This window comes from Rhinolophus hipposideros (genome assembly GCF_964194185.1).
Source record: "Rhinolophus hipposideros genome assembly, chromosome: 10".
In the NCBI taxonomy this organism is placed as follows: Eukaryota; Metazoa; Chordata; class Mammalia; order Chiroptera; family Rhinolophidae; genus Rhinolophus; species Rhinolophus hipposideros.
In genome coordinates this window covers 69,688,027-69,714,712 of record NC_138056.1, presented here as the reverse complement: position 1 = coordinate 69,714,712, position 26,686 = coordinate 69,688,027, and the positions used below count along the sequence as shown (strand labels likewise).

Genomic DNA, 26,686 nt, shown 5'->3' with positions numbered 1-26,686 from the left:
AGCTAAAAAGCTATCACACCAAACTTCTGTTTGAGTGGAGATAAGATTCAGGGCAGAAACAGAGAATGCCAGAGAAAGAAAGTCTACGAAACATGACAACCACCTCTGCCCCTGTTAACTACTCCCAAGATGGAAGTCTTGGGACTGAAAGGTATGTCAAGAAAGATAATTTTTTTTTCTTTGAAAAACGGGTTCAGATGGCAGAATTATAAAGAATTATTGGCAAGCTATCCTTAAAATATCCCCAATGGCATGGCTTGAGAAACAGTTTAGTTCTAACCTTAACTGAATAACATCTGTTTAATATTGATGATAGACATTGCTATTCTCAAAGTGAATTAATTCCCAAAGTCTTATAATTTCGAGAAAAGGATACTGTGACATATTTTGCAAACACAAAAATGTGTTTGAGGATTTAATATCCTATGACTGACCAATACTTTAGTTTTTTTATTTGATGCTTTTCTCTTTAAGATGAGTCAAACTTCTCTCATTTACAGCATCTTTACTCTGAAAACAGCCAATTAATAACCACAAAGTAGGGAGACTTTTTCATGTTAGGCTTATAAAGCGAGTTGCATTCCTCTAGTCACAGAATAGTTTTACTCTTCATTTTATGGCGTATGTTCTTTGTACAGTCACAGTTTGACCCTCTTTTAGGACCCTAGATAGTTTTTACTCTGTTGCTTTTAGGGTTGTCAGTGAAAGCAGAGATATGACTATTTTTAATGGTTGACATTGAAAACAAATTTTTACCTGAGTTTTACATTTTACCATCTTAAGCTTCACTATTATCTTCAGGAGTTCAACACGTTACTCAAACACAGTTACTCAAAACTAAGTTTCTAAAAGATAACAAGATTATTTTAAGGTCAACAGAATCCATCTGAATTAACCAAGGCTATACAGAAGTACTTCTCAAGGTGGCAAATGAATCAAGACAAAACTGGTTTCAAATACCAATTGTGAGAGAAGTTACATACGAAAATTGTCATAATTCCACTTTGGGGACAGTCAAAATTCAAACAGGGACACGGAGATCTCAAAAAACAGGTTGATGTGTGGAAATGGTGTTTTGAAGGGGCCATCATAAAGATATAAGCTGCTCTCAACTCATAACATGATGAACTCACATGATTTATTCAAGACTTAAAGAGGTCTGAGAACTTCATCATCACTGGAATATAATTTTGAACTGAAACAAATAAAATTCTGGACACGTCACTAGGAAGAAAACACAATGCTGCATTTAGGTTTATAGGACCATGTGCTTGAATCTGGAATACTGTCGAGTGTTCAGACACATCCTATGAGTCATTAAATCACTAGAAAAACATTGGTTGATAAGACACATAATAAAAGAAAAAAGGGTAAAATCGTAGTCTCAGCAAGAGATTCAAAGTCCCATTAATAAAGTTTAGGCCTCGATGTAGTAGACTATTCAAAATTACATGACAAAAAATTTAAAGTGCAGAGGACTTGGAAAGCCCATTGATCAGTCTGAGAGGCAGGTCATTTTACAGAAAGGCACTTCATGGCATGATAGACTGAGATGTTTAGAAAGCCTTGCTCATGCAAGCTGGCAATACCAAAAAGTCCACCACAGCTGCAGGGAATTTAGTTCTAGAAGATGCATTCAATCCTGTGCCTCCATTAGCCAGTTTCTTTTATGATGGTACATGCTATAGAGCCAACTGAGTGGTGGTGATTCTGTTTGAGTGAGGAAATTTGAATCCCCAAGAATGTGTAAAAACAACCAAAAACAAGTGTAATTTTGGATAAGTTCGCTTTATGCCATGTAGTAAAACATTTTGAAATCACTATGCAATTTTGTGTGTAATTTATTTAGAATATTTAAAGGAATATTAATCTCAGCATTTATAAGGCAATTTACTAGATTACAGAAGTTGCCAGGTGTTTAGGAAGACTGTATTAGCCAGAATCACAAATTTGTTTTATTAGGGTCTTGAATTTGGGAGAATGAAATGTACTAGTTTTGTAATTACAGCTTGATCTAAAGAAGCTTGATTAATGAAATTTGAATTCTATTAAACGTATGAAAAAACTAAACTGAAAATAAGTTATTTTTAAACATTAGTACATTTATAAATAAAATAGATCTGTACGTTGATTAAAAACAGGCTCGAAGAAAAAATATAGCTTAAGATAAAATAAAAATAAAACTTATAACTAAAGTTACGATTTAAAACTACAAGCACTGCATATTAATAAAGCAAACGTAATTTTAATATTCCTTGCTACGATCCAAATCTCCCATTGGGCAATAAAAGCCTGCCGGCTCAAAGAGTAAGAATAAGAGCAATGATGTGCTGAGCACACATCTCACAGAAGGCCGGCATTATTGACTCCATTACTGAGAAGGGGAGATGTGTCCTGTCACAAGAAGCTCAGAGAACCAGGCAGGAAACTAACACATTATACCAAAAGCCAGAATGTAAGAAATGATACAAACACATGTACTCTACACAGTTATTTTTCTGAAAAACACACTATTTGATAATGACATGTGATGGCATAGTGATGAGTCAGCTGGCTAAGACTACAGGAAAACTGATTTCCAGAAGAGAAAGTTTTTCGGACATGAAGCAGTACCTTCTCCCTCCATCACAGCGTAAGTACATTTGCTAACTTTCTTATTCAAACTTCCTACTTATGCTAGAAACCTGAGTTCCAGAGGTGCATTAAGTATCAAACATATTCTGACTGACTTGGCCATGACCCCATTCAAAAGCCCTCCTTATTCAATACCGTGCATACTTTGTTTTCCAATAAGGATTCATCCTTGAGTAGTTCATTTGAAATTGAAAGGACTGTCTTTATAATGGATATGAATAATGAAACCAATGTTAGAAAACACTTTTCAAACTCTAATCAAATGCAAATTATAAAACAGATTACTTCTTAGGCTTTTAGGTAGTTGTTTAGAATGAACATTCAGTACTCAAAACTCTATTGGTTAATGTTTCTGTGATTAGATACCAGTGAACAATGAAAGATTTTATACTAATCACTTCCCTTGATTAGCAAAAACAAAGGCATGCAAGACTAAAAACTGGAAGTATTTTTTAAAAGTCTTTAACATTAAAGGTATTATAAATCATACATTTTCTTTTGATAATTTAAAAAATCAATCACTAGGAAGAATTTCATTGTTAAAAGGATAGGCTTTTTCAGTCAATATTTACGACTTTCAAATGAGTACTTTCCCGGTTTTTATCTTTACTCCATTGTAACCTGTATTTTAATAGCAATTTAAAAGTCAAGGTTATTAAATCTGTTTTAAAAATAAATTTAGACATCATGAAAGTTAACTGAGTTAAATAAAACTTGAAATTGCTTTAAAAGACATACACATAGCCTTAGAAACAAATATACAAACCAGTTTTAAATGTCAAATAATCTAATGCCACAAAGTACATGTGATACCATGCTAAAGTCTGGTTGCCTGCCACTTGAAAAAGTTAAAAATTGAGAGACAAGGTTGGTGGCAAGAAAAGCAGGTTTCTTCAGAATGCTGGCATTCTGGGAGGACAGCGGACTCCTGTCCAAAGGCCATCTCCCCGGTCCTAGACCAGGCAGAAGGTTTTATAGGTACACAAGAAGAACAAAGGAAAGGGGGAGTTGGTCAGCATCACTTCCTGGGGTCTGGTCTGTTTTAGGATAATCTTATCTCTGGACTCTGGAATGAAACTGGTCCGGACTGGGCCTGGACTATCGTGGCCGGGGACTTTATGTTTATTCCTGTATCTGGGTGACTGAGGATTAATAAATTGCCCTTTCCAGGTTAGGATTTTGTTAATTAAGTAGATTAAGGAGGTATCGTTAGCCTTGAGAAAGAGAACAACAGAGTTCTTAAATTAATCATGAGGGGAGAAACAAAGAGAAAATAGATGAATATCAAGGCAGATCTAACTGTAAACTAGCTGTCTAATTATGTTATTGATTTACCAAATTTCACTCTTGAAAATATACTAAAATAACACGGGTAAAAGGTGGCAAATAATTAAAAAAGGATTCAGAATGTGATGGAAAATACATAAAATGTGTTTATTAAGAATGGTTCAATGTTAAGAATTCAGTAAATACAGTGATATATGCGTTCCTACATATCCTGTGTGTTATTACAATGTCCTTACACTTCATAATCTTGGGCAAAATCTCCTAAACCCAGCATAAAGTATTCAAGTCTTTAGTCTTGTAAATTGGAGAAGGGAAAATAAAATAAAGTAGCCCTCCACTGCCATTTAAAAAACAAAAATTTCAAACTAAGTAGCAAATGCCTCAAATCTTTTTCTGGGATACGGAAAGGTATGTACCTATAAGTAAACAACAAAGAAATAAAAATTTATTTTGGTTACTGTAACACTGGTAGTTAGTGGTTTTAACATGAGAAAACTCTTTGAAAATTTCAAATTTGCTGCACTATCCAATCAGTGGTGTGTTATTATTATTTTTCCAGAATTAACTCTTAATATCACATAATACCTATGTGATAAAAATAACTGTGATAAAAATTTACATACTGATTAAAATGACTTACTTTCTTCTTTCTTGCTCATAATGGCAGGCAGGGTATAAATCTGAAAAACAAGGAAAGTCTATCAGTTACTTGCGGTTAATGACCCAGTACAGAAGAGAACCAGGGTGACATTTGTATGATACACAAAGGGAGTGTCTTGATTTCAAGGTCCTACAACTGCTGCAGCCACAGTACCATCTCCCCAACCTGTAACCAGCCTTGCCTGCCACTCCTTTCCATCCCTGGGCTGCCCTTTCCTGGGCAGCTCTACCCCTTTCCATCCGATTTACACGTCTCACTCTATTCCCTAACATAATGCATAACAATATTCTTTCTTCAGGAAGTATCTCATGATAAATTTCGCCTCATGATGCTCCTTACTCAAAGTATCTGCTTAATGTTTTGTTCTCCATGTGTCTTCTAAAATTGCTCTGTGAGGGCTTGCTTCTCAACTATTAGTAGTAAAGAGTCGAGTTGTTTAGTTAATTTTTTTTCCTGTGCTTGACTGTTATTTTTGTAAATTACAATAAAATTAAAATATCACAAATATAATAAAGAATAGATGTAGAGTCCAAATTTTTTATGAAGTTCAACAAATGTAAAATCACTTCTTCAAATTGCTGCAAAATTTTCCAGATATTTAATCATAATTTCTGCACTCATCTTATTGCGGAATGGAAACACAGCAATATGAGGGACAGTCTTGAAGCCTGGGAACCACATTTTGTGCAGCCCTATTGTTATACCGGTACCTTGCACAAGATCCTTCCCAGGCTCTTCTTGGCCATATAAAGGATAGTTCTCAAGGGACAGAACAGGGCCTCCTACTTGCTCTGTGTACTCATCCATCTAACCATCTAATGCCTTGTTCTTCATAAAGAAAACAGTGATCAATGATTTATTCCTTTTTACATAAACCTCTCTAATGACTTTAAATAAGTTATCATGCCAATATCAAAATAACTATTAGACAAATAAAGATATAGATGAGGAGAAAATGTCAACCCACAGGCAGTTTTATCAAATAAGACGTTTCAATAACAGTCTAGACTATAGGATTAGTTCTTCCCCTGAACCCTGTTTGTCACACTGATCATAAAGCCTAGCACAGGCCTTGCAAAGAGAGGACACTCAATAATTAACTGAATAAAATCATCCAGTCAGTTCAGCCAAATTAATGATTATAAGTAATTTTTTAAAAAGTAATTGTAGGGTTTTAAATTAGTCCTGAAAGTCCTCCTGAGAAATTAGACAGTCGGTGTCATGGGCCAGTGAGTGAGACCACACTAGAAAAATAAAGAGTCTCTACACTCCTTTGATTTGCTATTTTAATATTTTCAAATACACTACAGACATATAAAAATTTCAGATATACTTTGTAATTATTAGAACATTAAAACCTAAATTATAGAATGTGTTATATTCTTACTGGTTCTTTCCCATCCATGGCTTCGAGCCAGAGTTTACGATTAGCTTCTGAGAAGGCCTGCAATGTGATGATCCCATGCCTATTAAAAACAAATATTTTACATACTCAATTTATTTGTTATACATTTATAATTTTTTTAAATTCTTATTTAACTATAAGAGTAAAATTTGAAGAAAAATCAGAAAAGAGAAAAAAGAAATTAAAAAGAGAAAAGAAAGATAGAAAAGAAAAAAGAAAAAAAAAAAGACTGACCTACAGGTACCTTTCAGAAAAATCACTGTGGACACACACACACGCACACACACACACAAATATTTTTAATTCTAAAGATCACAGATAGTAAAATTATTAAGTTTTCCAAGTATAAGACAGTCTGAAGGAGGATAGTTTCAAACTATTTGCTCTGAAATGACCAAAAAGGATGATAGCTACATTCACTCAAATTCTAAACCACCTAAACATTCTACAATATGAGAATAATTAAGATTATGACTCCAATGTGGTATAATCTAGTCACTAAAAATAATTACGATGAGTACATAGCAATACGGAAAGCCTCATATCATAACTAGTTAATTATTAAGAAGATACTAAAACCAAAGTGTTTATTTACACCATGATCACAATGTTAAAATTGCTTCATTTAAAAATAATTGTCCCTTTTGACTCTCTAAGCAGCATTATGGTGGTCAGCAAGAATAAGCGCCTTACGAAACGCAGTAAGATGAGAGCCAAGAAAAAAGTGTTTGACCCATTTTCTAAGAAAGATTGCTATGATATGAAAGCACCAGCTTATGTTCAATATTAGAAATATTGGGAAAACACTAGTCACGAGAACTCAAAGAACCAAAATTGCATCTGATAGTCTCAAGAGTCACGTTCTGAAGTGAGCTTAGTTGATCTGCAGAATGAGGAAGTTGCAGTTAGAAAATTCAGGTTAATTACTGAGAATGTTCAGGGCAAAAACTGCCTAATTTCCACGGCATGGATCTTACCAATGACAAAATGTGCTTCCCAGTCAAAAAAAGGCAGACTGAGACTGAAACTCATGTAGATGTTAAGACTACCAATGGTTATTTGCTTTATCTATTCTGTGTTGGTTTACTAAAAAACACAGCAATCAGATTCGGAAGGCCTCTGATGTTCAGCATCAACATGTCTGCCAAATCCAGAAAAAGATGATGGAAATCATAACCCGAGAGGTGCAGACAAATGACTTGAAAGAAGAGGTCAATAAATTGATTCCCGATAGCACTGGAAAAGACATACAAAAGGCTTGCCAATCTATTTATCTGCTCCCTGATGTCTTTGTTAGAAAAGTCAAAATGCTGAAGAAGCCCAAGTCTGAATTTGGAAAACACATGGAGCTTCATGGTGAAGGTAGCAGTTCTGGAAAAGCTACTGGGGATGAGACAAGTGCTAAAGTTGAACTGATGGATAGAATACGAGCTGATGGATATGAGCTCCCAGTCCAAGAATCTGTTAAATTCATACTTTTCACAGTGACAAATAAGACCCATTGGTGATGTTTAAAAAACAAAACAAAACTGTGGCCCATGCACCCCATTCTAAAATATTTACTTGAGGATGTACTTCAAGAAAGAAAGAGTGAACAAAAGGAGGGAGAGAACCAATACAAGAGAAAAAGACATGAAATCCAAAACCAGTCAAATTAACATAGTTAGCTGTATAGACTGTTCAGAAAATAAATTCAAATTTAAACAGGAAATTCAAGGGCTCTGTGAAGAGGTACATCGAGAAGAAAATTTCATTTAAATACTGTCTGTTTAAAAATCTGGAAAGACTTAAAACTGTGATAAAGGCAAATATCTCTTTTGTAAATAGGAAAACGGGTAATTTGACTGGAAAAGGGAAAACATATATAAAGATCAAGATAATTTTATCTTTGCAAATTTAAGTCAGTGTCATACTATCAATAATAAAATAGAAAAATAGAAACAATCAATACTTGTTAGCTGTTTATTATGTGCCAGGCATTGTGTTGCAAGTATGTTGCCTTTACCACCATGTTTTCCCGAAAATAAGACCTAGCCGACCATCAACTCTAATGCATCTTTTAGAGCAAATATTAATATAAGACCTGGTCATATTTTAATATAAGACCAAGGATGATATGATAATGATATGATAATGATATGAAGGTATGGTACGGTATGGTATGGTATGGCATGGTATAATACAAGACCCGGTCTTATATTAATTTTTTGCTTCAAAAGACGCATTAGAGCTGATGGTCTGGCTAGGTCTTATTTCATTTAATCCTCATAACAACGCTTTGAGGTAGGTACTTACTATCTTTATTTTACAAATGAGACAACTAATAAAGCAGTTTAACAATGTGCCCCAAGATTATATAACAAGGCTGACAATAAAAAAAAAGTTGGTATTTGTCTACATAGAAAACCAGAAGTTCCTACCACAAAACTATTAAAACCAGTAAATTCAACAACTATGTTGGATACAGATTTATAAAAAAATTAATAGCCTTTCTATACAATAGTCTCAACCATTTAGAAAAAAAAAAGTTTCTACTAATGAAAAGAATTCTATTAAAATTTGCAATAAAAAAAAAATCCAAGAATAAATCTAAAAAATAAAAGATGTAAATCTTAAGGAGAGTTCAACTCTACATTGATTAATAACTTTAACGTAATTCCACTTAAAAATCCCGAAGGACTTTTTTGGCGAGGAAGAGGAACTTAATAAGTAGATCCACAACATAAGAACACAGGGCCAGAATAGGTAACATAATTTTAAAGAAGCATAAAGTGAGGGGCTTGACCTCCTAGATACTTACAAGCTATATTATATGTAAGCTAGAGTACATATTGCATATAAGAGTGTATGTATATATATATATATATATATATATATATATATATATATATATATATAATGTGATAGTATATAGAGTGCCCACACACAAAGCTAGAGTATTCAGAAAATATTGTAGTATTGCAGGAGGAGAAAAACAGATCACGGAATAGAACAGAAATCAAGAAGTATGTATACCCATTCATATTTTGTTTCTATTCTGCTTGTACTGATACAAGAAAGAAGTAGAGCTAAATATTCCCACTAAACTCAGGCACACAGCATTTATGTCTCTCCCAATATCCTACGGCTAAGAATGTCCAGAACAGGGCTTTGCACAGGGTAGACACTGAATTTCACTGGCTGAAGGAAGCTTATGGCACTGCCAGCTGTGTCTTATTATTCCTTGAAAGCCAGGGCACCAGGCCTCAAAAGTCTATAAACAGGCTGACCCAGGAGCTGTGAACAATGCTGTCAGGCTCCTTCACTGTGATGGGGACCCCAAGTCCACATATGCACTTTCCCCTAATGCAATCATTTATATTGATTGTTCTTTGAGAGATGTTACTTTTGCTAGCATTCTGTGTCTGGTGGGTTTTTTGATTTTTTTTAAAAGCATCAAGCAATATATATTTGTTCAATGCATACATGAAAGAATGAAATAAATGTATATTGTTTTTAAAAAGAGACTGAAAAAGCAGCATATGCATGCTGTTTCACATTTGTATCAAAACATAGAATTAAATATAAAGTGAAAAGAAAAGTTCAAACCTTTCAACTACTTCTATGTCAAAGCAGAATCGTTTGTCAATTGAATCTGTCTTTCGCCGGATACAAGATTTTAATTTAAACATTTCTGGTGAGCTAGTAACAAGGCCATTCTGAAACACAAAGGGGAAAACATTATTGACACGATGACAAGGTAAATTGAAAAATATTAAATACATCATTTAAAGTTGCTGCACTGAAATATCAACTTAGAGTACAGGTTATGAATAAACATCATAATCATACCCTGTCCTATAAACAAAAGACTTTTTGCCTGATGTTAACTGCCCGATTAAAATATACTCAACGTTTTCTTAATAAATTAATTGTATTTACACATTTTATTCAAAGAATTCTGTGACATGCCTGTCTAGTACCCTTGAACATATTTACTTATAATGTTAACTTATACTACAATATACATGCTTCCGATTTAGAAAAGGTGTGAAATTACAGAATTATGGTAGTCACAATTAGATATTCAGAATGCTTGTCAGGATACAACACTTACTCTGAATCAAAATTCCCTAGATGGCTAAAAGACTAGTATTGTGTGTGTATCTTTGTGTTCGCACCTTGTAGCAAGTAGTAAATGATAGCTGAATCCAAGTCTCAAAATAACAAAGATCTGGCTCCAAAATAATCAAGTTCTAGTATATACTTGTTATGATGCTATTGCCATCATACATACTTTTTTGTATGCTTTTTTTTTTTTTTGCTTTGCTTTGCTTTGCTTTGCTTGTAACAAACTGCAACTCTGCTACTAAAATTAAAACTAAAATTAAAACTCTTTGGACAGGACCTAACACAGGCTCAATACATAAGAATTCTCTTCTGTACTTGAGATGCCAGTCAAATTTAAGGGGAATGTTTACCTGATGTTTAATTCTATTGTCTATAGTTGCAAATCTGATAGAGTTATTAACAGAACTTTGGCTTGGTCTACTTGTTATTAGCTCACTGACTGTCACGTAAGTTGACTTTCTGGCAGTATCTTTTCTTATGAAACCTTTAGAGTAGAAACCAGGTGTGATTAAAGCATTTAATGACTTCTAATGATAGTGGCTATCTAAGGTGTCTTTTCTCTGGTATGTTCTCCTTTATTTGACGTCTCTCCATTTGAATTGTTAGACTCTAATGAATGTCCAAACATAGTAAGTTTCAACTGATGTCTTTGGGTATGTCTAAGTTAGATCACCATTTATTTACCTGCCATGATCTATACTACAAATTAGCTGGGCAAGTCACTTACTTTCTACCATCTTGGTTTTCGAATCTGTTCAAAGAAGGACGGACTAAATAATCTTTAAGGTACTCTGTGGCCCATACTGCTCACTAGCCATGCAAGACATTCAGTGACCAATTTACTTTTGGGGTAAATGAACATCGATCAATTTCTTCTCAAACTTTGTGGGCCATCATTTCAGTAAACAGTACACAGTCACAGTGAAGATGAGAAGGCTTGCAGGGGCAAAGGCAGCTTCCCAGAGGCCATGTGGGGGAAAGATGCAAAATCTTTGGGTCTGGTCCAGACATTGACAGTACCTCCTGGGCAACTACCAAACAACAGCACAGACAAACAACTCTGTGCCTGGGATATGAGATAACACCTCAGTATTCCACCGAGTATTCTACTCAGTATTCTACCATATTTAATTCAACTGCTAATAAACATTCCATGGCCAAGGTAAAAGAAAATCCTGGCCACTCTTTTTAAGTCATCAAGATCACTAAAGTGAAAGAAACTTTTTTGACTTTTCAATTTTTAAAAATCGTGTACATATTTATTAGAAAAACAAGCATATGTGATTTCTTTCTTGTTTGTTTTACTTACATTTCTTAAAGAATAAGCTCAAAAAAAAAAAAAAACAACTCACCATTTTCCCACTTGATTTCATTTCTGAAACACTCATTGTGAATGTTTTACTTCCCTTATCGTATGTACAATAATGTTTAATCCATGTAAAACCAAGTGGTCCTAATGTAAGGAAACAAACAGTACAGATTGTTAATAAATGATTTGTATCTAAATTTGTACATTTTTGATGCTATGATACACAATTGAGCATTTCCATATACCACGCAAGTTTGGAACTTTTACTGTGCAAGTGAGAAAGTCCAGTATGGAGGGAAAGTGATGTAAGGTAGAGTGTCTTGGAATCAAACAACTTGGCTTTATTTGCAGCTCTGACCCTGTCCACTCAAGAGTTACTCTGAACTTCAGGTGTCTCATCTGTAAAAGGGGTATACTTATATCCCATAGAAGTATGAAGAATGAGAAATAATAGCCTGAGTTACTGTAATCAGTCTCCTTCTTCTCCTTTACTCTTGAAACCGCCAGAAATAACCTGCTAAAAATTTTAGCCAGCTCATTTGACTCCTTTGTGCAAAACCCTCCAGTGGTTTTCCACATCACTCCAGATAAAAACCAACGATCCACAAGGCCCCAAATGATCTGGCCCTTCATAATCAATCTCACCTCATATCTCACTACCTTTTGCTTCATGTACTCTGCTGCAGCTACCTTGTCCCCCTTGCTGATCTTTGAATACAGTGAATGCATTTCTACCCCAGGGCATTTGTACTCGCTGTTCCCCCAGCCTGCACTACTTTCTCTCCAGTTATCTGCATGACTTGCACTGTCACTTCCTTCAGCTCTTGTCCTAAACATCACCTTTCTAATATTGCCTTTCTTGTGGATATATATCTCAACACCGTCACCTTGATGTTTCTTATCTATCTTGCTTTACTTTCTTCTTAGCAGTTATCACTCTCTAAAATAAAATAAATTTTAGTAATTTATCCTATTTATTGTCTGTGCCACCAGACTCTAAGGTTCTAAAAGCAGGAAAGTGTGATGTTCTGTTGACTAATATGTTCTTAATCCTTAAAACAGGGCCAGACATATAGTTGTCACTCAATAAATAAATGACAAATAAATGAAGAAATAAATGACTCATCTTTCTCTAAGACTTTGATGACCTTGGGGATAGTTCCTCTTATCACTAATTCGAAAAAATGTGAATTCAAATAACTCCTTAAAAATGAAAATAATTTTCACTATTTATATTTAAAAAAAGCTATGTATGCATAATGCTTCCTTTCTTTTCCCCCATAAATACTGCACAACTCTTTCCCATAGCACACCATGTTACTGTCCTATATTCTCCTTAAGGAATTGGATGCTGCTCCTTCATCAGGGTGGAGGCATGCATTGTGAGTTCAATTTTTCCATGACCAAGCAGGGGGCGGGGTGGGGGAGACAAGGAAACCAATTATCCTGCATCCAAACGGCATAGTGGCTGAGTGGGTTGAAAAAGGAGCTTGGGTCTTGAGAGTATAATGCTAAGTGAAATAAGTCAGACAGAAAAAGCAGAGAACCCTATGATTTCACTGATATGTGGTATATAAACCAAAAACAACAAAAAAACAAGACAAACAAATGAGAAAGAAAACTCATAGACACAGACAATAATTTAGTGGTTACCAAAGGGTAAGGGGGTTGGGGGAGGGAGATGAGGGTAAGGGGGATCAAATATATGGTGATGGAAGGAGAACTGACTCTGGGTGGTGAACACACAATGGGATTTATAGATGATGTAATACAGAATTGTACACCTGAAATCTATGTAAATTTACTAACAATTGTCACCCCAATAAATTTAATTAAAAAAGAAAGAAAAAGAAAGAAAAAGGAGCTTGTTTTCTATATAGCTTCCCCATCTAGGGTCCCATCCTGCTTGACACCTGGATCTTTCTAGCAACAATTATGTACAATATTATTGCTGCCTTGGTTTCATAACCATGTATTTAAAAGCAAGAAATGGAAATGAAAAAATGCCCCTTGAGAAAAGTGTTTATGAGCCATTTGAATTTTTTTTCTGTAAGACAGTGCCCTCGGTGTCATGGCTTTAATACTTAAACCACTCCAAGTTTTTAAATTATGGGGTACAGCTATACACTTTGTAATCACAAAGGATTCTTGCAATTAACTTCAATTCTGTTTTGGGAACATTGTACACTATAATACTTAACAATACTTGTTGATAATTCTGTTACATGTGCTGTAAAATACTTAAAGCCTTAGTGCTAATTAACAGAAAGTGATTGGATGAAATCCTTATAGTGACTTTACTACTTAGAGCAATATTAGCCATAATTTTTAAATAATGCTGCTTCAATGCTCTGGTGACATTTTAGACCTGAGTTGTTTTTTTCCTGCTTCCATCATATGTTCAGAACCTCAAGCATTTAATCTTCAAGTCTGCTGCACATACATGCTGCTTTCTTTAAAGTTTGCCTGGCACTAGGCCAGGGCAGATGTTCTTAGGCTAGCAATTCTGACATCCCTAAAAAAAAAGTCTGGGAAAATAAAAATTTATTATAGCTCTAAAGTTGCAAAATAAAACAAGTTAATCATCTTACCCAGTAATCATCTAAGATTGCTGAGATGCTGTTTGTGGAATGAGAGGAAATTAACATTCACTGAATACCTACTAACTGCCAAAATTTTATCTAAGAACTTTTTAGGTCAGCCATTATAAATATCATTTTACATACAAGAAAATAGAGCCTAAGAGCTGCAAATGGTATTACTTTCTTCATCGAATAAGGTATGTAATCAGGTTCTTCTTAAAGGAATATTTCTTAAGAGTTATTTTAAGAATTAAATGAGGTAAATGTAAATTGCACAGAGTAGTAAGGGCTCATGGTAAGCATAGTAATATTATTATGTACCAGTAGGGATAATAGAGACATTTTACATACATTATCTCGAATTCTTACAACACATTACAAGATACATATAAATATCCTTCTTTTATAAATGAGACTGAGCTCAGAAAGTAGTCATAATCACCCAGTTAACTGGTAGTGGGCATGAAATGCCAACATAGTTCTGTCTGACTTTGGAACCCATGCTCTTCCTGGTTCAACTGAAGTCTATTAGAATGCGATTAAATTTATGCCTGGAGGAGAGTACCATAAAAACCTCATCTCTACATACACCGGAGCTCTATTTCCAAATTGCAGTGACCTGCTACTGCCCCGTCACATTCATCTCCATTTATCACTCAATTTATAGCTCTGATGTTTACTATTGATCACTGGTTGCTAACTGGTGAGTTTGTCTTGTGCCTTCCACTACAGAATAAACACCCTGAAGCCAAGTTCTTCATCTCATTTTCTGTTCCCCACAGAACTTACTCAGTGATAGCAATAGCACGATCGATAAGGCTTCAAGGATTGGTCAAATTTTCGAATTATAAATGCTTTCAAAGATTACAAGTGGAAAGGGGTTCTGAATGTCCCTCATACAGAAATAATGCCAAAGGCATATAAACCCACTGCATATAAACCCCTTTATTTTTCTTTTTAAATTCCTAGATAAAGGGAAGGGAGGAGGATGGTGACTGGGAAAAGAAAAGAGGTAGGGCTTATATTGGGGGCATCAGAGCACTTCTGAAGGCAAAGAATACGTTCTTTTACATCGACTGTGGGAATGGTATCACAGCTGCATACGTATGGCAAAACTTAAAAATTGTACACTTTAAACACATGCAATTTATTATGTCAAGTGTACCTCACTAAAGCTATAAAAATAATACAGGCAGATACAGAGAAAATCAAGATAGAAAATATCTCAGAAGCAAGGAGACGTCAAAAAAGAGAATGCCAAAAAGAGAATGAGCATCTTACTGTAAGAAACTAAAATGTCACGTACTGCTAAGGGGCCATCACAGAAGGTGCGTTATCATTTTAACATCTGAAAACAGACTGGTCAAGGTAGATAGTTATGAGAGAGAAAATCCCAGAACCCAGATCTCCCGAGCTAGCAGGACTCTACCATCTAGCCCATGCAGTAATACATGTCTGCCTCGTCTATTGGATCCAAGCATCATTTGCTGGTATCCAACTGTAAAATGGGCTGACGTTTTAGTGGTCATGTTGCATTATGTCAAAAACTTGCACAGCCAATCTCTTATCGTCAGCTTCCCCATCCCAAACCCATTAACTATAATATCTTACTAACCAAACAACTTCATTAAACTGTTGTCTACTGACAGGGAGACTTTAGAGCAGTGCTACTCCATGTGGTTTGTGAGTCCCAATAAACAGGGAAAGTATAGAAAGTGGAGATAAGCATTCCAAAACGTTTACAGCAATTTGACATTACTGAAAAATCCAAGCACAGGCTTTTGGATTTTACAAAAACATTAGTCCCTGATGGACTGAAAATAAAAACAATTGTCCCTTTACCACAGAGAGTATGAGAATGGTGCTTCAGGGCATATCTGGTTTGAAATAGAGTTAATTGAGTCAGATTGGTTCCACTTAATGACAAATATCATGCAGAAAGGACACTAGTTATACAATTTGGAATGGCTTTTTAGTAAATTTTGTGAGAAAAACTTTCCTAGCGTGAGGCAATTATAAGAGCGTTCTATTGGGTCTGATGCGTATTTCCTATGTAATGTCCAACATTACATAATTGCCTAATTTACTCCTAAAAACACAGAATTCAATGAATAATGCTGCTGGAGAGGAAACTATTATCACAGTCACCAGGATGATTCATCCTGATAAAAGTCTTTGATTTTCAACTTTCCATCAAACTTGAAATTGAGTTAGATATCATAATTAAATTCTAAAATTGAACTCATGTTACTGTTATCATCAGTAAAAGGTCCTAAGTTCCAAGTTCAACAATATGCCAACTAAGAGAAATGTGAAACAACTTCCTCACTTTGGAGGTGATGGTGGCAGAGCAGACTAAATATGATAAAGCTGTAAGGGATTTCAGTCTTCCTACTTGAAGGAAAAAATACTAACTATGTCACATCTTGTGGATACAGAACGTCAACTATAAGATATTAAATTATATCTTTGTGACTCACGCTTCTCCTGGACATAAAGATAGCCTTCCATCGTCCACTGGCTGGGTGGTCTGTAATCTTGGTTGGCAGATTTCATCCTTTGCATCAACCGCTCTACCTCTTGTCGAGTACTTTCAAAATTATTCCTTGTCTTAAGTAAACAGAAATAACAATTTCATTCATTCCTATCTACCAGTTTTGACGCCTCTCCAGCCTAAAGTTTCAACACTGCAAGTTGTGCAAAGAATTACTTTGATTCTTTCAGCATTACCCACCCATATCCATGACTCCCTGTGTTGAGTCCTATGGCTGATTCTGAATGGCTTTAGTGAAACTTTTCTACCTGACCTTCTGCGGTCTCTCTTTACATCTGTGTGTGTTTCTTACTATTTCCCGCTTTAACTCTATTACTTAGGGGCTGACTACAGCATTTAAAAATACGCAATGTTTATTAAATAGAATTTTATAATCACTAATACCTAAGGTAAAAAGGCAGATACATAGTGACTTATATTTCTTATAGGGGATAAAAACAAATTAAATTCACATGCTTTTGAAATACGTGGCATTCATTAAAAAACACACACACACACACACACAAAAAAAAAAAAAAAAAACTTCATCATCCTTATTCCAAACACTTTTGAAGAAATGTCATTTACCTTGGTTTCTAGAAATCCTAGCATAGTTATCAAGAGTATAAAATTAACTCATAAAAATGAACAGGTTCCCAAGTTCTAGCAATAGCAAGAAATAGCCTGCTCACATAACAGCAAGTTTACTTGAGATAAGACATAAAAAGCACAAGGCTTTTCTCTGTGAAAACCTCCTCTGCATGCAAGCCATGTTATCTCAACAATACACATTTGGAAACATAAAAATCATCACTACCGAACTCTAAGATTTTGTTATGGCCCATAATAAAAGAACTAAATTTTCTTAATTGCCACTTTTGCTACCAGTCTCTTTTCAATGTAAGGATCAGAATTTTTTCCTATTCTTTACCTGTTTTCAATTCCCAGGAATAGTATTAAAATAACATTAAATGGGAAAATAAATCATAAACATACTTTGGCTTTTATAATTTTCCTTTTTAACATTTACTGAAAAAGCCCAAATGCATTCCGTATTGAAAAACAATGGAATGAATTGCATATGAAATCGATTCTGCTAGAAAAATCTAGGTTAAATAAAAAGCTAAAACTCAAAACACAAGTAGAATAAATCCAATTATATTTTTCTCATGGGACACTCCAAATCCATAGCTCTATTTACTGGACATCTCCGCAATGGCAAAAATCAGATAAGCAGTGAAAACCAAGCTCTTTATCGAAAATTAAGTGACAGCTTTCCAAATTATTTTGGCTATAGAGAACTACACAGGGTTTCAGAAATAATTTCATTTATACAAAACCCTGAACAATAAGAACTTCATAATTTGTCAGGTTTGGTAATGCAGAAATAGACTGGCTGAGTTTTTTTTTTTTTTTAATGTAAGTGGTGTTCAGCATTTGAAAATCAGAATTTGTATAACGATGGAATGAGATATCAAGGGGAATGATGAGATAACTTTCCAAAAACAACCCTGACATAAATAGATATGATGTTTGTAAATAATTCTCACTTAAGCTTTAAAACAGTTACTTTTGAATCTTTCAAACCATGCTCAAATTTATTATTTGAAAATAATAAATATCAGATATATACAATTTCATTCAAGGGTAGTACCTTACAATGGTCAAGTATAACCTTTGTTTCATAAATACAGAAGTGCTGTCCTCTCAGGAAATAAAACTAGCCTAAGGTCACCCAGTGAAATAATCTGAATATAAGGTAAACATTTCCAAACTTCCAGGTGTCCACACCTCAGTAACATTTATTTTTATTAAATTTTCTAGTATACGTTTTTTTCTAACATTAAGATTTCTGTGGTGTACTTTCAACCTGTAGCTAAAAAACCAAAAAGTTTCAAATAAATTTATGATGTGGCTTTTCTAAATTAGCGAGGTTTTACTCTACTTAGATAAGTTTTGGAAAGACGCCAAGGTTTGGCTTGGTTACAGCTTAGTGGCGCTGTGACCATCGCTAAGGAAAGGCAGTGGAACAGGTATAGTCTTACATTCTGTAAGTTGAACTGCAGCTGTTGTTTATATGGTGCGAATTCCTGGGCGAGTTCATATCCCTCGTGGTAAAAAGTAAATAAACCCTGAAGGAATGACAAAAGCTGCAAAAATAAAAAGATAAAAAAGAAACCATGAAAACATGTTTTTTTTTTTACAAAAGGTGATCAAATAAAATAAATTGGGGGAATTATATTTCATTTTAATCCTTCATCTAAAACTATGGATGTGAAACAAACCACAAAAGCTAATTTTCACTTCCTTTTTTAGTAGATGGTGATTTCACTTTTGAGTCTTGTCATGGACAGATGTCATGTTAACTTCTCTCACATTCAAATGCATTGAACAAACATTAAGGAGAGACCATTAATGGGGATAAAGACCAAAGTGACATAGGTTCTGCTCCAGAAAAGCTTCTAACCAAAACAGGGAGGTGAATCATGTGCAGAGGTGAGGAAGACTAAACCAGTAAATTAAAGATAAGAAGCACCTAATGGAAGGAATTAGGATTTGGCCAGATGAAATTAAGGATGATATCACAAGGTGGCGGTAGTGATTTGGATAAATGAACAAACAACATTTTAGCAAGGAGTGGGAATAACAGACAACAGGGCAGATTTGAGCAAAAACAGGAGACATACACAGACCTTTCACGGAAGCGTTACAGTAAAATCTCCTTTAGAAAAGCACAATTTCTTTGATCCTAGCCTTCTAATCCCAAATTCATATGTGCTTATTTCTAATGTTTTATTCATGCAGTAAGAGTGGTTCTCCCTGGAGTTACAGGACACAGTTATTAATATAGCATGTTAGAACTGAAAAATTATTTTTTTCATTTAATTCACTGGAATTTTATTTCACAAACTTGTCCACCAATTTAATCTCTTCCTCAATCTCTTCCAACAATAAAGTTAAAAAATATTTTTGATAAATGGCTAATTTTTTTTTAATTCAAACAGCATAATATGTCTGTAAGATATTATTTTAAATTAAGAGAAAAAAACAATTTGAAACCATTTTTATATGTAAATAACATCTGGTCATTACCTCTGTCTGGGGAAGGAAAGGGATTGAGCTAAACATTGACTGGTACGTGTGTTGATTTCCAACAGGTTAAGTTCTGGTTCTATCAGAAATAACCTAAGGTTTTTCTTCCTATAACAAGTCAACTTCTATCATCATTATGTTCATTTCAGAAAGCACACACTTTCAAATTGGATTTAAGTTATTTTATTTTAAAGATTTTCCTTCTCGTTACAGTCCCTGACAATGTGTCAAAATGTACCATTTGGTTTTTGTAGAATTATTTTACACTGTAAATTTTACGTCAACTGAAAATTATCACAGCTAAATAGTCAATAGATTTTCCAGTACTAAAATGAGGCTACGACCGAGTAGATGAAATTATCACATCATTTAAAATATGTAACCTGTACATATTGTGGCCCAATTAAAAAGAACTATGGCTTAAAATTGGATTAGAAAATAGCTTTAATTAACTGGGGCTTGGATATGTAGATTTAGAAGTTTTCATAGACAAAAATAAGAAAATATTTTAAAGTATAAGGAGAAAGAACACTAGTGTTCTAAATATCCAAATAATAGTTTACGAAGTTGTTAAAAGGAATACTGTTTAATGTTTCAATGTTTATAAATGGTCCAAAATTAACTGCCTAATGAACTGGATGCCATACAAGGAAGATGCTATTCTAAGACCATCCTAAGTACAAAGAATTCAATTAAACTTATAAAAAATAATGTCTGACAATAATTTAGTGGTTACCAGAGGGTAAGGGGTTAGGGGGTGGGTGATGAGGGTAAGGGGGATCAAATATATGGTGATGGAAGGAGAACTGACTCTGGGTGGTGAACACACAATGGGATTTATAGATGATGTAATACAGAATTGTACACCTGAAATCTATGTAAATTTACTAACAATTGTCACCCCAATAAATTTAATAAAAAAAAAAAAGTCTGTCATCATTTTCCTATGGAACACCCAATTCCCCAATATCCATCTAAATAAGTAATTCTATTGGCATCTTTTTGCAGAATTCAGATACACTAAGTAGCTGACAAATGTTTTACTCTAACAATTTATGCAGAACACCCACTAGAGGATGTACAAGTCTTTGGAAAGCACAGAAAAAATTATATACAAAGAATCACCCTTTCATTCTGCATTTACTTTGGAAGCAGGTTTGAGAAAGTCTAATAAAAACAGAATGCATGAAATAACTACCACTAGATGGTAGCAAAGTTAAACTTTTTTAGGTTTGAATATGTACTGATTCATTTTATCCACAATAAATTCCATGATGCTAAATTAAGGGAACTTAATATACAACAGCCTGAAACTTGAAGATCTGCATTTCTCACCGTGGCTTCTTCTTTGTTCAATCTGCCTGAGTGGGTGGATTGGTATGGAAAAGACTACTGTGTCTCAATTTACCTTAAACTAATCCTGACCTTTAATATAATAACAATAACAATTACAAACTAGCAGACAGATTAGGTTTCAATATTAAGAAAGTCAGTCACCTTTATAATCAGGAAAAACTTATACAGCACTTTATTATTCCCAAGGGTTTTAGAGTCAAATTATATTTTGTCACTCCAATAACCTGACCGACTGTGAAAATTAATACTGCATTTATAGGTAAGTAATCATTTTGAAAAACCCATTACAAATCAGCAAAGGAACAAATATTCACAATTTCCCAGCCCATTAATCACCAGGTTTCAAGCGTTAAGGGCTCATAGTTACCAGTGAATGGCAGAGAAATGTGAGAAAAGGGGTTGAGCTAGCCTGGGAGTGAGCAGAAGAATCCCCAAACCAATGATTGATGTAGTAATTTCAGATGACTGTTGCCCGAACTTAGCAGAACAACAAGGACGTCAAGGCTCTTATAATGATGTGATTCATTCCTTATCTCCTAAGAAATTAATCACTGAAAATCCTAATGAATCCACTAAAAAGACTACTAGAACTAATAAACAAGCTCAGCAACGTTGCAGGATACGAAATCAATATACAAAAATCAATTGTATTTCTAATACCTTGCAATGAACAATCTGAAAATGAAACTTACAAACAATTCCATTTACAAGAGCTTCAAAAAGAATAAACTATTTAGGAATAAATTCTTTAGAAAGAAGTACAAAATTTATAATTTGCAAAGTACAAAACATTGTTGAAAGAAATTAAAGAAGCTCTAAATAAAAGGAAAATATTTCATTTTCATGGATTGGAAGATTTTATATTGTTAGATGGCAACACTCCCCAAATTGATGTATCAGAAGCCCAGCTGACTTTATAATAATTGACTAGCTGATTCTAAAATTCATATGAAATTGCAACAAACATAAACCAGTCAAAACAATTTTGAAAAATAACAAAATAGATTCAAACGTCTTGATTTCAAAACTTAATACAAAGCAACAGTAGTCAATACAGTGTGATCCTAGCCCAATGATAGCCCTATAAATCAATGAAAGAGATTTGAGAGTCTGGAAATAAACCTACACATCTATGGTCAACTTATTTTCAAGAAGGGTACCAACCCATTCAATGGGAAAATCAGTCTTTTCAACAAATTATTCTTGGACCACTGGATAGCCACAGGCAAAAGGATGAAGTTGGATCCCTACTTCACACCATAAATAACAAATCAACTAAAAGTGGGAATCATGTAGTATGTGAATTACATTCTAATTAGGCTATTTTTAAATAAAATAAACACTTCCCATACATAGAGCACCATAATGCACTAAAAGAAATCAAAATCTTATGTAGACCCTCTACATTTGGCCACTGAAACCCCAAGAAGACTGGAAAATAGGGCAAAGGCAAGGCATCAGTCTTCACTGTACAAGTGTCAGGCCTGAGTGAAACCTGTAGTCTGATATTCCTTATGTGGAGGAAACAGAGATAAACATCTTAGAGGAAAGACTCAAAAAGACCAGGAAGTGCTTTAAGTCCAATGCATAGATGTGGATAGGAGTTTATTGAGTGGAAATGGGTAGGTTTCAAAACCTAACAGAACACATGAGAAAACTGAAGAGAAAAGAGCACCAAGGATAGAATGAGATTGGTCACCTGTACCCTGGGCACACAACTTTTAAAATAGGATGATGAAAGAAGGATAGCAGAACAAACGAATGAATAGACATATATGTACATTGATTCAATTAATTAAAAAAGTCGAAACTTTTTCAACTCATGCCATATAATACTGTTCAGCAGTGAAGAATCATTAAAGTTCCTGAAGGAGTATTTCTAAGCAAAGGGATGGAATTCAGATGAAGTCACAGGACATAAACTTCTGTGGTGAAGAATAGAAGCAATGAAGAATAAAGTCAGCTTATCTTTTCAGCTCAATGAAGAAGATAATGTAGCCAGCAAGGTGATTCAAGTCCAGCAGAAGCTACATTTAGACTAGCCCTTCCCATGCTTGATTTCCAGCTAAAGAGACTGTTTTTGTCTTAGTTTTCCAAAATTTTACTCATTAACTACTACAAATTTCAGATTTTTGAATAACAGTACCTAAAACTAAATAAAAGGACCAACACAGATTTTATTTTAAGGTATGTGACCTACAGAAAGCTTTATTGCTTCATTTTTATAGAATGATTGCACTTAGGTTTTCAGTAGGATAGAAATTTAACCTTAGTCCAACAGAGTTTTTTTTAAAAATGACATTGTTTTATTTGCTCACTTTGAATTTTCCCATTGAGTGGGTTGGTACCCTTCTTGCTCACTTTGATTTACCCTAACTTAAATTTTCTATATCAAAGCTAACCAATCATATTGGAAAAACAAAAAAAACACACAAAAAAGGTTTAACTTTCAAGAGCTCCAGGTCTATATACTATCTGACAGTTTTTTGTTTTGTTTTTTTAACTTAGCCAGTAGCTGTTGTTCAGCTTGAAATTAGTCAACCATTTTTAGAGAACTCAAAAAGTATTCTACAGTATACTTCAGAATATAATAAGCTAATGAGCCAAAATACACTATGCAAATTAAGTCAAATTTTCTTCAGCAAAAGATGTAAAATTAAACTTACCAGACTAAGAGTCTGAAAAGCGGTATGTTTTAGTTCCTATATATAAGGGTTTGTTTTCATTTATATTAATTTTAAACATAATACAAAAAGACTAAAATGAAGTCTAAAAAGAATCTTCTAATATGAAAATACTCTTACAGAATTTAGATGTATATTTTGAACCATGTTAAAAATTTTAAATGTGTTTTTGAAAAGCTCCATCTGGCTCTGAACCGCACTAATAAATGGATTCATCACATCTAGTGAGAATGGTTCAGGTAAGCGCTCACACAGCTGACAGCGTACAGATGCGAACAATGCGCCCGGCACTCGCCCTCCACGTAACCTGCCCTGGTTGAGCCTCACCACAATCCTCAGAACTAAATACAATTTTAACCCCCAACTTACAAACAAAAACCTGAGGCACACAGAGTTTGAAAATGTGCCAAAATTGCACAGCTGTAAGGCTGGAGCCAAATTTCATCTTATTCCCACTCAGCCATTATACTTCTTTCTCTACATGGAAAGTGATTGGTTGGTCAACTGTGGAGTGGGAAGACAACTTTAAAATAGGATGATGAGAGATGAAGGGAAGAACAAATGAATGAATGAGCAGATATGTGCATTAATTCAGTTACCTTTACCAAAGTAAAGTTCAACCTCTTATTTTCTTCTTCTAAATTTAAAAAATTAAAATAGCTTTACAATACATTTTTATAGGCTCATCCATTTTATTTGGTCAGAGAAAATATAGTGAGGGACTAATTTTTGTATCAAGTAGCCAGTAAGTTATTAATACATGGCACAGTGACTTCAGATTTGGGTTCTAGATTCCTGGCTCTCACCATCTTTAGATTTGTGACCACTGATAACTAACTTTCTGTGACTTAACTTCCTTTGGAAGGATAACAACTACCTAATAATAAAGTGTTAGAGAATTTATGTGAGGTAACATGAAGAAAACACATAGCACATAGTAGCTGCTCACAAAACAGTAGTCACAACTAACTGTTCTCACAGGATGGAATGAAAACATATACAAACTGCAGCTGAATGAACTGCATTCAGGGGGCTCAGGCATAAAAAGATTCTTTTTCTTTTCTGAGCCACAAACTTTCATGCACCATAATATACTTCTGATACACTACGGCTCAACTCTCTCATATAAGCTGCTTTGTTCAGTTAACTTCTCAAGTTCTCTCCCCTAATCCTTCAAAATTCTCATAAGCTCCAGTCAACTCTGAGAAGTAGTACAGTTGTATTATCAAGAAATCCGGAGAAGATGTTTCTCTCTCTGATCTTCCCCCCGCCCCCCCCCATTATGGACATGAATTCATACGTCTTGTTGGCAAATCTGACAGGATGAGGTCTAGCACCCTGAACCACTAGAAACGCGTGAACCACAAATGCAAACCAATGTGAAAATTTAAATTTTTAGTGGCAACATGCCAAAAAAAAAAAAAAGCCAAGTGAAATTAAAAATTACTAAAAATACTATTATTTTAACATGTAACCAATGTAAAATAAGTATTAATAACTTCTTTTGTACTGAACCTTTGCAATCTAGTACGGATTTCACACTTACAGTGCATCTTAATCTAGACTAGCCTCATTTCAAATGCTCCATAACCATATGTGAATAGTAGCTACCATACTCGATAGTTCAGGTCTAGAAATCACCAGAGAGCTATAATCACTTTCTACATAAAATGTGATAAACTGAAAAAGAAAAGAAAGAAAAAAAGCTGGCCATTAAAATTACATAGCTAATGGAGAATTGTGTTCAAAAAGCTGATTTACAAAATAATAACATAGTTTTATTTTAAAAATATGTAAATGACCCTTTTTTTCAATGTTTTAGACTTTCCTTGAAATAATGACTCTGTAGGAATATTTATTTCTAACATAACCTGAATATTCTGTACAAGTTTTATAACAAGTAGTAGGATTTTGACATTAATTGAAACAATATAAAATTACCTCAAATGAATATTGCAAAGCAAGAATATTATTTAATGCAAACCACACCAGGACTTATTATTTATTTGATATCTTACAATCTTTGTAAGTCGCATCCTTTGTTATTTTATTTTCTCTAATGCTTGTTAAATAAATCAGGGCTAAACTAGAATAGACTGCTAGATTTCTGCAATATGAAACAGTAATGCAACAGGAATTGGATTTCTGCAGAATAAAAACTGCAAAGATATTAAAGTATCCTGTGTTTTTTGTGTGTGTGTATGTATAGCTCCTGGGAGTTTTGTTTTTTGAAATTAAATTTTTTTTCCTCCAAATTAATTTGTAAATGCATAACCTAAAGAGCAACATGCCCATGTCTCATTGCTCCCATTTCTATTCTTCTCATTATTGAAATGGAAATTAAGTAAAACCCCACGGAAGAGACTTTGAGGCTAGAAATGAGAATGAGACTAAACTGACAGTATTATTTGGTTTGGCCAGACATTCTAATAGGAAAATACAGCAGCCAAGAAAATATTTTGGAAGAAGGACAAATTTAACATCAATTTTGATTGTGGTGTCACACGAAAGGCATGCATTACAGAAGACTTTTCAGACCATCCCAGTTTGGGATACGATAGAGAGAACGAAGAAAACATACTTCAATTGAAGGACAGTTTCCACTTCTTTACATGTAATATCACAGGAATTCATAAATTCTTATCATTCCTTTTATCACCTGTGAGCAAATGATTTTACAATCGTCTCCTTGTATACCTGATGTCATGTGACAGGATGTGTCACCATCCTGTGATAGGATGGTCTACTTCACTGTTCCCAGACAGGATGGACCATAAAAGAGGCTTTGATGGGGAAACAGACTACCTGCATGTTCCTCCAGTAGCGAGACACGTATCACAGATGTGAAAAGATTATTACATATGTGAAAATTACATATTATTACATTCCAAGTGTAAGGAAGACCAATGCAGCAAACCAGCACAGTATCTGAAGGGAATGGGAACAGGAAACAAAGTATGAAGGAAAACTATCAGAATTAATGAGGGTATTTTAACAGTTTAGTGTCAGGAAAAGTTAAAATTCAGAATCCC

At 34.3% G+C, this 26,686-nt stretch overlaps 1 protein-coding gene and 1 pseudogene across 2 annotated transcripts in view; one reads left to right on the top strand and one right to left on the bottom strand.

The window, feature by feature from the left end:
- The window catches only part of ARHGAP42 (Rho GTPase activating protein 42), a 257,496-nt gene that overhangs the window by 35,810 nt on the left and 195,000 nt on the right, over positions 1–26,686 (bottom strand). Inside the window, exons 7-12 of the mRNA XM_081061952.1 lie at positions 18,567–18,671; positions 16,469–16,598; positions 11,450–11,550; positions 9,576–9,685; positions 5,970–6,048; positions 4,562–4,601 (exon numbers count right to left, since the gene is read on the bottom strand). Coding sequence (XP_080918078.1) covers positions 4,562–4,601; positions 5,970–6,048; positions 9,576–9,685; positions 11,450–11,550; positions 16,469–16,598; positions 18,567–18,671 — 565 coding nt within the window. The remainder of the gene's footprint in view (positions 1–4,561; positions 4,602–5,969; positions 6,049–9,575; positions 9,686–11,449; positions 11,551–16,468; positions 16,599–18,566; positions 18,672–26,686) is intronic.
- LOC308504153 (small ribosomal subunit protein eS1-like) lies at positions 6,652–7,495 on the top strand (annotated as a pseudogene). The gene has a single exon. The product of its transcript is annotated as a small ribosomal subunit protein eS1-like (transcript).